This window comes from Xiphophorus couchianus, chromosome 19 (assembly GCF_001444195.1).
Source record: "Xiphophorus couchianus chromosome 19, X_couchianus-1.0, whole genome shotgun sequence".
NCBI lineage: Eukaryota > Metazoa > Chordata > Actinopteri > Cyprinodontiformes > Poeciliidae > Xiphophorus > Xiphophorus couchianus.
The window spans coordinates 14,810,724-14,824,191 of NC_040246.1; the positions used below are offsets into that span (position 1 = coordinate 14,810,724).

Sequence of the window (13,468 nt, forward strand, 5' to 3'; positions counted from 1 at the left end):
AACCACAAATACATTTTTCTTACTAGGTCAATAAATAGGCTCTCTGGCAGTATAAGATTTATTGCAAAGAATTGTTACTCAAAATAAATTATCTACCAAAATCAAATGTCCTTATCATGTATAAATATGCCTGATCTTTTGGTAGATTTTAGTGAATTCTTTTTGGCAACAGACTCTTGTGCTGCTGTATTGAATAGCAGCTTTTGGTATGGCAAATCATGAGGTCATCATCTCTAGACAGGAACTATGAGAGTCTAGGTCTCCAATGTTTTCCTAAATTTCAGATGTAAAGTTTTGTATTATCATAAAAAAATGTAACTCCTCTGTTTTTAACCTTCCATGAGGGATGCTGTAAGACTCCATTCATGGACCTCTTCTTTTTTTCTTTGTACCTGTTGTTTTGTGGAAGCAGAACATTTCCTTTTTACGCAGAGGTTTATTTGCCACCAAATGTGTATTGCTGACTCAGTTCACATAATAATTTGAAGGCACAGAAGTTTCTGAATTTTAATGAAAACAAGTGTGAGGTCATGCTGAATTATGCCAAAGGCTTGCTGAAAGCTACAAAAAGCATGTTGTTGAGATGCAATTTGCTAATCCACCATTACTATGCACATATTTGACTTTGTGAGTACAATTTGACCTTTGGATTATGGAAAATTCTAGGTCAAAATCAAACCTGTGCACCAAGTTCTTGTTTTCAAAAACATTGTTTTACATTCTTAAAGGGAAACTTACCAAAGATTTAATTAATGTTCTACAGTCAACCATCATCATAGTATTTTACCATTTTTTTAACTGCAGTTTTCACTGGCATTCTGGATGTAAGGCATGTAAAGATCTTTGAGTATCTTGGTCTTCTCCCACACTAATAAATATACAGAAGATTACCAAATTCTGTAAAGATTTTTAAAGATTGGTCATCTCGGAGAGCAGAGGCATTTGAAAGCAAATAAACGGTTTTTGCACACATAAAGATTTCAGACACATTATCAGTCAGTGTTAAAGTTAGTTTTATGATTAGCCCAGCATTCCTCTCTCACAGTTAGAAATATGTTTTGCAATAATACAATGAAATGGAATAATCCCTTTTCAGGATAATAAAGCTTATTGAAATTAACGTAATCTGAGAGTGTTTCTCAAACACAATTGTTGCTTATAAAGCTAAAAAAAATTCAACATTTGTGGAACTACAGGAACTGCTGGCTGTGACAGCAGGTATTTTTGACTGCCAAGGCTTTGGCAGACTTTCAGTCAATGTCACAGCTCTGAATAATGGCACAGCTTTTTAAGTAGTTTCTCCAAGAGTGCATTGGTCTCTTTGTAGATCATTGTTTCACCTCTTCTTTTATGGCATCGACATTCTCCCATTTGTTTGGATCTGAATAAGAAAAAAAAAACATGTGTTTTGATTTGCTTCAAGTTATTATAAATTGCAGGTGATTGCCATATTGGTCATTTGACCCTGTTCTTTCAGCCTTGCTCACATAAGACATGTTGTTCCAAAACTTACCTCCATGTGGTGCCGTGACTCTTTGGTAACATTTGAAGCACAATGCCAGAAGGAGGGCCTCTGCACACTGGAACGTGATGTACAACAAGGGGAATAAAAACAAGGGTCCAATGGACTGTGGAGAAAAGGCCACCTTAAGAAGGGTGGTGCACAGCTGGATGTTTTGACACCCTGTCTCCATGGAGATGGTTCTGCTGCATCTAAGAAAAGGGGGTGAAGTAATTTTTAGAAGCTCAGTGCTTCAATGCACTGTGCTTAAGGTATATCAGTTCAGTTATTGTAGAAAGTGATGAGGTGGAATTTAGTAATAAGGAATTGGTTTCATATTTAAGTTGCTAAAGCAAGTTTGTCTCCTCTTCTACCTAAAGAACAAATAGTGTTTGATACTGTAGAGCTATATGAGCTGAAGATTTATTTATTTTTGCATGAAACTAAGCCATAACCTGCTTGTTTACTGAATTAACTGATGAGTAACATGTTTTAACCTACTGTGGGCTGAGTCTGCAAATGACCGACATGATATATCCCATTATAAAACCAATCAGAGGCATCAGTGCAGTCACAGCGAGGACGTCTGGCATGAGGATCATCCATATTACATCCTTCACAGCGAGACCAGAAAGGACAGAAACTATGATGCTGGATATTATCAGGATGCTGAGACCAACCTGTCAAATAAGCAATGTCACATGGGTCAGTCATTTCACTAAAGAATTGAAATGACAATTATAATATACTAACACTTAGTAAGTCTTCCTGTGGAAACTAAAATTTCAGTGGTTGCTGCCACCAAGTCTTGCTGCAGATCTTTTGCAGTCAGTACCAGGTTTTTGACCTGCTGCCTCCTCCAAGAGTTGAATTTTAGTTTTAAACAAATCTTTGTAATAGCAGCTTTATTCAGTTAGTTCAACTGTTTCCTGAGTAATTTGTTCATAGCATGTGCCTTAACAAATTATAAATACAATTATACTATTTATAGAGCCCTTTAGCTTACGTATACAACTGCACGTCAGATTGAGCAATGTAGCGTGACAGGTGGGGACTCCAACACTAACAAACATTTGGCTTGCACTGTTCTGTCTTGGCATCCTGAGCATCAACCTCAGTTCATTATTGTGTGCAAGAATGAGTTCCCCCTCTCTGCTTTCTCTGTAGCTCTTCCACAAATGGGCAACAGCACACATACCAAATTTCCGGCTCAGGGTTTGTTATTAGAATACTTTTTAATTTCTAAGTAAGCAGATTAGCCTAATTTATATTCATAAAACGTCATATTATAAAACACAGACGTTTTGAAAATTCCTGGATATCATCAGTGATGGATAAAAGGTCATTGTGATTAAACACTGTTCTTCGATGAAAAGTCAAATCTCATGGATTTTGTTCTCTTGGCCCCAAAATGCTTAATTGTCATTTCAGGTAACTGGCAGAAATCATGCTTAAGCTGCAAATAAGATTCATACAAAAGAAATCTTTGTTTGATTACTTACATTTGTTACAGTTGCAGAGTAATTTGGTTTGTAGTGGTTGATGAAAATGCCGATAGCACAAGGCAACAGGGTAAAAACAAGAGCAGTGATGATGCCGACATAAGGAACAGCATCTTTCAGACCAGTGAAGCCCTGGCTGAAGATGTACAGCAGCAGAGGCATGAGAACCAAAGCAGCGATGCTGGAGCAAGTTGTCATGACGATACTGCAAGAATTTCAAATAGGTGAAATAGGAGCAGTTTTTCTTACAATTGTGTAAAAAATTGCATATTTGTCTAGGTTTACCTGAGATTCATGTCACCTTTTACTAAGAGAGAAAAAATGTTTGATAAGCTTCCTCCTGGACAGCAGCCACAGATGAGTACAGTTACAGCCTTAATTGGATCCATCCGGAGGATTTTGGTCAAAGAGAAAGCAGTCAGGGGCATTACGCAGAACTGGGCCAGCAAAGCAATGGCTACCCCTTTTGGCTTGAGAAGATGGGCCTTAATTTTGGAGATCTCCATCGTGCAGCCGAGGGAAATCATGGTGATGAAGAGGATGATCAAGGTCAAAATATTAATGGCTGTGTTCATGGGTTTGGGAATGATCAGGATGCCCATGCTGCCATTCCCAAGGATGATACTATCATTGTAAATGGCAGCAATTTCCACGTAACCGGTGGTCTGATTCATCATGGCAGTTCTTCCAACACTAGTTTTATTGAGTTGTGGCTTGCACCTGTCACGCAAATTAAATAAAAACAAGAGTACTTTTTGTGACTAAATTATTTATTTCTAGGACAGAAAACACAGTTTAAGATGAAAGTTGCATCTATCCATTGAATTTGAACAGCTACTGTCAACATTAGGGCAGCGTTTGCGTCATTTTTGAAAGGCTAAAACAAATTAGCATAAATCTCTCACAGTAGTTTTTAAGTGATGCTTAACATAACTCAAGGTGTAACTACCTATGAATAGTTAAATTGTAAATAGCAAATTGTGTAAATAATTTGGAAGAAAAAATTGTTTGTATGAGTAGTCTTACCCCCTGAACTCTACTTCCTGTTTTCATGTTAGATTCACAAACCTATTGTGTTTTAAATTTAAGTTAAATCAAACAAAAAGGACACATAATTTTTACCAATAATAATCGGAAAAGGACTGCAAGGACGTTTTCGTTAAATTTCTTCCCAACTTTATTCCTACCATGTCTGCCATGTTATTTATTGTGTCATCACAAGGGATTTCTTCCCAATCTGTTCTATTTCTTTAGAAACTTCACTCAGTAGCACACACAAAGAAAAATCTTCTCAACATTTTTTTTGATGTGTCAAGTGACCTAAGATTTGTTCTTAGTGAAGACAGTTAAACTGGAAAGTCAGACCTCCCTTGGACAAAGACAAACAAATGTTGGCCTGGGACACTTACTATTCAAATCACATTTTCCACTGGAGCAAAACAAGCAATAGCTCTCAGCCCAGAAGCCTTATAAACAAGATTTATATCATTTAGAAAAATCTATTATTTAACTAGTTTTGCGTCAATGTGGAAAATTGCATACTTGTGAGCTCAATGTTTGTTTTTGGACTAGTTCTAACACAGTCGTATATAAGATTTTGGTCTGTTCATTATTATTATTCACACCAACTTCTGTTTTTAGTGATTTCATTGTTTAACTTTGTCTTTAGTTCTACCTATGGCTTTCATGAAAGCTTTAGAGATTCAGAGCCAAATTAACAAAAAACACTGTATTATAAAAACAACTCTTAAAAACACAGTTAGTTGGCTAAAGGAAATGCCTTAGCAACTAGATTTCTTTGGGAACTTCAACACTCAAAAGAGAGAATTTAACTAAATAAGTAATGTTAAAACTAATGTTGTTATGAGTGGAAAAATATCACTTACCTCAATTTCAGGCAACTGGCTGCAGTGTTAAACTGTAGAAACAGGCACACTCGTCTTCAAGCTGACTCAAATTCTTGTGTCTGAACCCTCAACTTTGTGTTTGAGCCCCTTTGTCACATGCTCTTCTAACAAAATGGTTGCTGTAGATGCTGCAGGCAGCAAAACAAGAGACTAACAAAGGGATTTTCAGATGCTTTCAAAATGCCATGCTCATATGAATCCACTTTCTCCCCTTTTTAATTGCTATTTACTAAAAGAATTCTGCCAATTGTGCGAACTCCCCAAAAGCCCCCTCTTCTCTTTTCTGTCTTTTGGGGTCACTACAGAAAAAATAGAGCTTAGTAATCTTGAAATATGAGGACAGAATGTAAACGTTTCTGTTCCTTTTAAATTGCACTGGACTTAATTTTGCAGAAGAAACATACATGTTTTTATATTCACAGACAGTGGATTGGTTGCCTGCCAGGCTTGTCGGTGTTCCCAAAATAAATCTTCTCAAAATCGGCAATTTTACACTGAGAGTTACTAGTAACAGTGAGATAACTTTAAAATATTAAGAAAAGTTGTTATAAAAATATATATATCTTTATTTTACCTGTTAACAATAGTAAGTTCTCAATTATCAATGGCCACAGCCAACTACTTATTAAAGTATTACTGATTATTACTGATCAAGAACAGTTCAATTTGTATAATTTGTATAAGGCAGTTAGTGCCACATACTGTGCCTTGCACAGGCATTCATACAGAAAGAAGTTGTTCTTGTTTTATCACATTACTAACTTCTGTGTATTTTATTAGGATTTTTTGTGATTGGCCAACTGTTTCAGCATAATTATGAAGCAGAAATAAAAAAGATCCATAATTTCAACAATCTTTTCATCCATCCAAGTATCCATGAGATGCACAACTCAAGTAAAATAATCTGTTGCTTGGACAACAGGCAGCATTACATGTGTTGGGGGAAAATAACTACTCATAACCCTGTGAAACAAGATTACGGCAGTATCTTGTGGTGGTGATATTCTTACTGGGAAAGAATTGGGAAACTGATCAGAGTTGAAGGGAAGATTTATAGAGCTATGAAGATCAGGTTTACTTCTTTTAACAGAAAGGGCTTCCTTTAATAGGATGTATGGTAAACCTGTTACAGGTTGCAAAAGACTTGTGACTGGGAAAAAGGTTTGTCCTCCTACAAGGTAATGAAATTAAATATACACTCAGAGTTGCAATGCTATGGTTAAAGTCAAAGCCTTCCATGTGTTACAATGATCCAGTAAAACTCCAGTAAAACAGGCATGCACTGATTCCAGTCTCACTGAGCTCCAGCTATTTTGTAAAGAAGCACAAGCTTTTTGCTTGTACTTCAGAAGAATGAAAAGAATGAGCAAAAAATGTACATTCCTATACTTGCATATCTGGTAGAAATGTACCTGGAAAAACTTGCAAGGGTTTGAATTTTTATTTAGAAATCGATTTTATAACCGTGTATAATTTTTTTTCACTACACTTCACAAGTATGAATGAGAGTTTCACTGAGACAAAAAGGTAATATTTGATTGTAACACAACAAACTTTAAAAAAACACTAGATCCTTTTATCATATTCATTATACGAACAAATAATGTTTCATGCAATAACTCATATGTAATCATGTTTTTTTTTGTTTTTTTTACCTGTATACAAATATTTCTTTTAATTAAAAAATATATCTTAAGGTTTAAGTGATGGTTTGCTCAACATAATATTCAATGGTCTTATGAATGCAAATGGAGAACCATGAATGACAGGTGGGGGAGGGATGCTGAAGTGAGCAAGGCTGCCATCTGGTTTCATAATTATATGTTGGACCAAGCGTAAGGGGGCCTGTTGTTGACGCAAACAATAAAAAAAATGGCTACTCAATCACAAAACAGTCATATGGATTAATCCTGGATGCAATAGTGGGTTTTAATGTAGGAATAGGTTTGAATGTTTGACAAACATCTAAATCTACATACTGCTCTTTTATTTTCTATCTCGCAATATATAACACTATATTGCAGCAATTACACTATGCATACTGAGTCCTGAGATAACTGGATTTCTAACTTGTAAAGTTGATTTTTTTAGTGTGGGTACGTTCTAGCCCTTAGCTTTTAGGGAATTGTAGTCTTAATATAAAAATTGTACCCACACCTAACGTAAATTGATGTCGACCCCGAACACCATTTCCCATAGGGCGTTGCTCAACCCGCGCCTGCGCCGTGCTTGTTTTTCCCGTCCATGTGTCTCTCGTCATGCGTCTGCCGTAGCAGCAGCAGCTCCGCGTAACATTTTGTGTGTTCGCCTCCAGTTGTCGCTGCACTTTGTTTTGACAGCTGCCTGCTTTCTTTTCTAGAACATTTTTTTACTGAAGAATGAGCGAAAACGATGACATCGAAGTCGACAGCGATGTACGTGATTCGGTTTCTTCCAGCAGTATTAGCTAGCCAGCCTTGTTTAAACGGACTGCAGCGTAAATATAAGCTGCTGAACACCGAAGCTATGTGAGCTAGCTCAATATTTTTAAGCTAACACTGAACATATTTTTTAAAACAAGTCGACAAAATTCCTGTTTGTCTCACATGTTGAAGTATTTTCTTCTAAATAAAAGCAAAACACACAAACTGGACTGAGGGAACTGTACATTTTATTACATTAACGCATTATATTGTTGCTTATATAATGTTCCTGTGAGGTACTTGATCATTAGCTTGCGTACAGAAGTATCGCCACAGTTTCTCTACGCCCGTACATCAACCAGATGTAGTCAAATGTATAATAAACTCCTTATATAACTACAGTGCTCCACATTAAAAACGTGATGCGACAGTCACGAACAACAGTTAAGCTGTTGATGCAAGAAGGTCAACTCATGGGAGGGGAAATTCTCTGAACATGTTGTACTTTATTTAAACGAAATGTATACACTTTCCTCTTATTGATGTTTTCCGGCGTGTATGTCAGAAACATACTAAAAAAAACCCCAACATATTTTGTTTGCTGCAATCCGTGCATTGCAGGTTGGGCCCACCGTGTTACTATTGTAGCTACGTCGATCGCATTGAGATGGTCAAAATATACTGCTATACTGTTTTATCTACTAATCTGGGATCTGATTAAAAAGGGCGTGTTTCGTCCTTTAGCCCGCATGGTAAATATTGCATATCAGCATTGAAAAGACATGAAGTACTTTAGTGTTCTGCTGGTGTCTCTGCTGTCGCACGTATTCCGTGAGCTCCCTACCGACTTGGCCCTCTTAAAGTAGTTGTTTTATTTCTAAGTATAATCCCTCTGTATTGTTTGTTTTTAGTTAGAAAAACAAAATAAATACATATGGTATCAACTGATTTGGTTTAGTGTGACGTTGGCTGACAGTGGAGCTTTGATGGGAGTCACTTTCTGACATATCTTCTGTGTTATGACTTATTATTTTACTGTGGATTATCCCCCCCGCCCCCCCCATTTCATTAAGCTGGGATGTCCAGCATCAGATCATCTTACAGCCACTGGGTGCTTGCATTTTATTTAGACGTTTGTACAGACGCTTTCACATTTTTTTGAAACACTTAGTGAATTGAAATCCAGAAAACTGTACTCACAAATAAATCCAGATGTATGAAACTACGCATATGCATGGATCCAAACAACTCTCCTTATGACATGCCAATCTACATGAAAATGAGCACACGAGACATTATTCATGTAGCTGCTACAATCATAGAGCTACTGTAGCAACATTCGTTCATCACCCGTGGAGTTGCTGTGGGGCGGCGTACACACACATTCTTCCTGTGAAACCTTTCAGATCCACCAGCAGTGTCTGTAGCCAGAAAGTTAATTCAGTGTTGACAAATAGAGTTGAGACCTGATCCTGCATTTGTTGTCACAGTTTCAGTTGCTTTAACTTTTAATAATTGCTGCTCATTGCTTGTAGATATGGGCAAGTTTAAATGAGTAGAGGTTTTGTTGACATTTCTTGACTTGCATCTGCATATCAGGAAAATGTGCAGTTGGGTTATTAATGCTGAAAATTGCAGTGATGATGTCAGTTATTAAACCCACATTTTCTGTCTTTATGGTTTCTTTTCATTTTCACCACAATTTTCTGGGAGCTTTACCATCTCAGCCACTAAAAATATATATTTCCTTTGCATCAACAGTGGTTATAAACCATCCAAGTGGCCAAGTGCAGATATGTAGAGTGTGAGTGCGTGGTGCTTAAAATATGATATTCAACAGAATATTGAATCAATGGGTTCCAGTACAATAACATAAAAAAAATATTGATGACTAAAATTAATTCTATTGTTCACCTTGATTTATGAAGATCAACACATCTACCTTAACTACATGGCATGGTGTCTTGTCTTTCCATTTTTGAAGACTGACAAAGAGAAATGAACCTCTGTCACTTCATAAATATACTTTGGGGAAAACAGGAAGTTTGATCTGAGTTTTGGCTCTAGCCACTGCGGAACAATTACAGTTAAGATGCTTGACAGTCTCTTCACTTCTTGTGATTCATAGTAAATATGTAGTTTGCTGGGTAGGGACCTGTTTATCTTGAAGCGGCCCAACCTTTAAAACAGGCAAAGAGCAAACAAGGATCGCATTCCTAAAAATGTCTCTGCTGCTTCCTCTTGCACAGGAATTTGTACACACAGTGAACCTTTGAAGTTGAAAACAGGCCATCCTGGAAACCATGTTCAAATTAGTTAACAAGCCCTTTAATTCATTTCATGTAGTGTTTAAATAATTTTTTTAATGTACGCCATGTTGTTTTGAAGAAACGCCTGTATAAAGTGTGTGTGTGTCTCTCTGCAGGCAGACAAACGAGCCCATCACAACGCGCTCGAGCGCAAACGGAGGGACCACATCAAAGACAGCTTCCACAGCTTAAGAGACTCTGTGCCTTCATTACAAGGAGAGAAGGTGAGATGGACTAAATATTACTGGTCACGTTTCAGACAAATTTTCCTCTGTTAGAATCCGATATAGCGTTCCATGTTTGGTTTGCTCCACTTTTATGTCGTGCACTGATTTTGAGTCATGAGATGTGGAACATTAATGCTCTTATCTGTTTAATCAGTGGCATTTAGTCATTCAACTGTTCCTCTGTGGTAATGCCATGGAAAAGCAGAAGTTTAGAGGCTGCTGCCATGTATTTGATTGGTAACATGATTCCTATGAATGGACAATCTATGCAGTGTTTGCTCATCTGTCGGTTTATGTACAGCAGATTAGATTTGTGTCAAATAAAAAAAGTAAAACCTGTGCTTAGGCCTGTCACGATAGCAAATTTTGCTGAGCGATTAATTGTCTCAAAAAATTATTGCAATAAACGATAATATTGTCTGAAGACCTTTTTACACTGATTTAATGGAAATGACGTAATAATGCATGTGATTTCCTGCCAAAGATAGATACACTTTATTTTCAAAAGAATATTTAACACTGGAACTGATAAACTAAATAAACAAAACAACCAAAACCAAAATGGATTCTCAGTCTCCATTAACAAAAAATGTACTTGATAAAAACTAAACAACATAAAGCCAAAGTGGAAATAAATACTGCATTCAACCAAAAGAGTGCAGATTATGAAGTCTGTATATTATGTTGCCCTTCAGTAATAATTAGATTTAAAATAGAGAAGATGGGCACATCGACTACCTGATGCAATAGTTCACACTACATGATTTTTTGCTCCTATTTTTCCCCTTATGACAATCTTAGACCTTTGGTCTTTCTAAGATTGTGTGGTGTGTTATGGTAGATCGTCGTTGCCGCTCTGATCTAAATCAGGGGTTTTCCCCGACTGGGATCTTAACGCGGCCTGTTGAATGTGACAGGCAGCCAATCAGAAAGCGCGAATTCTCCTCTGTGTTTTCTGAGGAGAAATTACGTCGGGGAATCCCAAACAGCTGACACGGAGCAACCCGAAGCCCAGCCGACGTGGAAACAACATTAATGTTTATTCAACATGCAAAGAATATAGAAATGACAAGAGGAGGAGTTGGAGCAAAATTGCTACCGCAGTTGATAAACCCGGTAACTTTTCAGCTGTTCTTCGTTAACGTGACGTAAATAGGTTATAATGATTTTCATTCAGTCAGGACTTTACGCTGACACTAGCCACATGCATTGCAGGTAGATTGTAGTAAAGCATTGATTAATGTCTGGTTTTAAAATTAGTTCACTGGACTTGCAGCCATTATTTTGTGCACATTGTTGGACACCACACGGCAGGAACGAACCCGATCGAACCGTTATACCTAGGATTTCTGTCGGGTAATGTTTGGTCTGTCAGGTTTTAAAAATGGGCCGACAATCGGCCGACAGCTCTAAGATGTGTTGTGTGCGCTGGGCTTTACACTAAGGAAATGAGGAAGGGAGGAGTCAGTGGATAGCACCGGAGTTGAGCCTTTTTTCATTCAGTGTCATCAACAGAAAGAGAAAAAGGCCGGAAGATACGATAATGCCGATAGTTTTAATTTATCGTATGATTAATCGTTTATCACGACAGGCCTAGCCTGTGCTGTTTCTTGCCAAAGTTCATACACCTGTTGAACTTTTTCACATTTTGCCACGATACTAGCCAAACCTTGACAAATTTTATTGAGATTTCATTTGATAAAACAACTTGAAGTACTGCATGATTATGACGTAGGATACTGATACATGTTTTTTTTTTTTCTTTTTTAACATTTTTACTATTGAATATCTGAAAGGTGTGGCATACTCAGCTCCCGGTGCAACTGTAATTGCAACAAAGCATATTTCTAAAGAGAATTGATTGATGCATGCCACACTTTGAAGAGTTTTGTCAAAAACATTTTAAAAACAATTTTTTTATTTTTTAATACCATCCCAATTAAGTACATTAAAACTATTTTGCTTTGACAGGCTTCTCGGGCCCAGATTTTGGACAAAGCCACCGAATACATCCAGTTGATGAGGAGGAAAAATCACACCCACCAGCAGGACATTGATGATTTAAAGAAGCAGAACGCACTGCTGGAGCAACAGGGTATGTAGAGGAATCTTACAGCTGATGATTGCTTTTGCTCACTTCTTTACATTTACCGTCTTGTGTCACTCGGTTTAGTCCGTGCCCTGGAGAAAGCCAAAGGGAACTCTCAGCTCCAAACCAACTACTCCTCTGACAGCAGCTTGTACACAAACCGCAAAGGCAGCGCGGTGTCGGCCTTCGACGGCGGGTCCGACTCCACCTCTGAATCGGAGCCGGAGGAGCCGCCCAACAGGAAGAAGCTGCGTGTGGAAACAAATTAGACTCCTGGTGGTCTAGACGGACTTTTTGTATCCACCAGCTCTTCTTACCTGCCTTCCTTCTTACACCAGTCAAGAAGATGAGGTGGAAACTGTCTTAGAGGTGCTGTTACTGTGTGTCCAAAACGATTCTACCTTGCTGTGTCCTTCCGGCAAGCTTCCCCTCTCTGTTTTTGTGTCCCCGAAATGACTTTTAATACACCCAAAGTGTGGCAGCTCAGCAGTTTTGAAGGACATGTTGTTTGTAAGACCTCATGATCACACGTAGAAATGGCACAGCATGAAGCTTTAGTACAGCTGTGAAAACAAGCTTTTCTTTTGGTTGTTTCGGACAAACTTTGTAGTCCACTGAAGCTGTACAACTATACCAGCTTTGTTGAAATCATGATCAGAGATAGTTTTTAATATTCGTATTTTTCCAGGAAAGAATGTGAATTTGTCGTCAGAAAAGGTGTCCATCTTTTAAGAAGCAACCCTCTTTATTCAGGTTAGGTGGCTGAAATAATGTCTTTGAAAATGTTGTTTTAGTGAATCCCTCTTTTAATGCACTAAAATGTATTTCATACCCTTATATTGTATATTAATATCTCTGGTCTCTGTAATGATTGGCTTCAGAGTAGATCAACTTCCAGTTTTAGAGCATCTGAGTATTTATTTTCCTCATTTTTTATCTCAGTAAATATATAGATATATATATGTGGTTTTAAAAATATCCCTCAATTAATAGTGAGTGTTACACAACACAGTTGAAGGGCAGTAACCTTTATTTTTGTTAATGGAAGTCCATTTCAGTGTGTTGTTTGTAACACTATATTCCTTAATGGTGTCAGTTCTGCACAGAAAAGCCTTCCCTTGACATATTTGCCTGTGCTGGGAATGTTGATCTTTAAAAATCAGAAAATAATGTGTGTATGTAATCAATATTTGTTCCATTCCATGGAAATTACAGGTATGTTGTACATACTGCCAATGGTTGTCTTGCAAGTTAAGGCATACCTTTATTATGAGACTATAAATAAAACTATTTTATCCTTTTTGGATGTACTTGTGACTCTGTGTGTGATTATTAACTTCTTTCACTAGTTGAATTTATTAAATGCAATACATAGGGTAAATCTTAAAAATATTCTCCAGTGAAGAGGTGTGGATGCTGGAAAAAAAAGTGAAGATAACAGTCTTCAGGACTAACATAAAAAATGCATTTATTTCTGGCTGCTTTATTTCTGAAAAAAAAAAGATTATTTTCCCATTGTTTCTTGTGCTCA

At 37.3% G+C, this 13,468-nt stretch overlaps 2 protein-coding genes across 2 annotated transcripts; one reads left to right on the plus strand and one right to left on the minus strand.

The window, feature by feature from the left end:
• Positions 1 to 996: 996 nt before the first annotated feature.
• On the minus strand, positions 997 to 5,015 carry LOC114134228 (sodium/bile acid cotransporter-like). The gene is made up of 6 exons (XM_028000663.1): positions 4,890 to 5,015; positions 3,289 to 3,723; positions 3,004 to 3,208; positions 2,003 to 2,181; positions 1,514 to 1,713; positions 997 to 1,381 (listed from the first exon to the last, which is right to left on the minus strand). The coding sequence occupies exons 2-6, from the start codon at positions 3,678 to 3,680 to the stop codon at positions 1,329 to 1,331; spliced, it is 1,029 nt and encodes a 342-aa protein (XP_027856464.1). The 5' UTR covers positions 3,681 to 3,723; positions 4,890 to 5,015; the 3' UTR covers positions 997 to 1,328.
• A 2,138-nt stretch (positions 5,016 to 7,153) lies between these two features.
• On the plus strand, positions 7,154 to 13,247 carry LOC114134657 (protein max-like). Its single transcript, XM_028001380.1, has 4 exons — positions 7,154 to 7,324; positions 9,738 to 9,845; positions 11,820 to 11,943; positions 12,022 to 13,247. The coding sequence occupies exons 1-4, from the start codon at positions 7,289 to 7,291 to the stop codon at positions 12,204 to 12,206; spliced, it is 453 nt and encodes a 150-aa protein (XP_027857181.1). The 5' UTR covers positions 7,154 to 7,288; the 3' UTR covers positions 12,207 to 13,247.
• Positions 13,248 to 13,468: the final 221 nt, after the last annotated feature.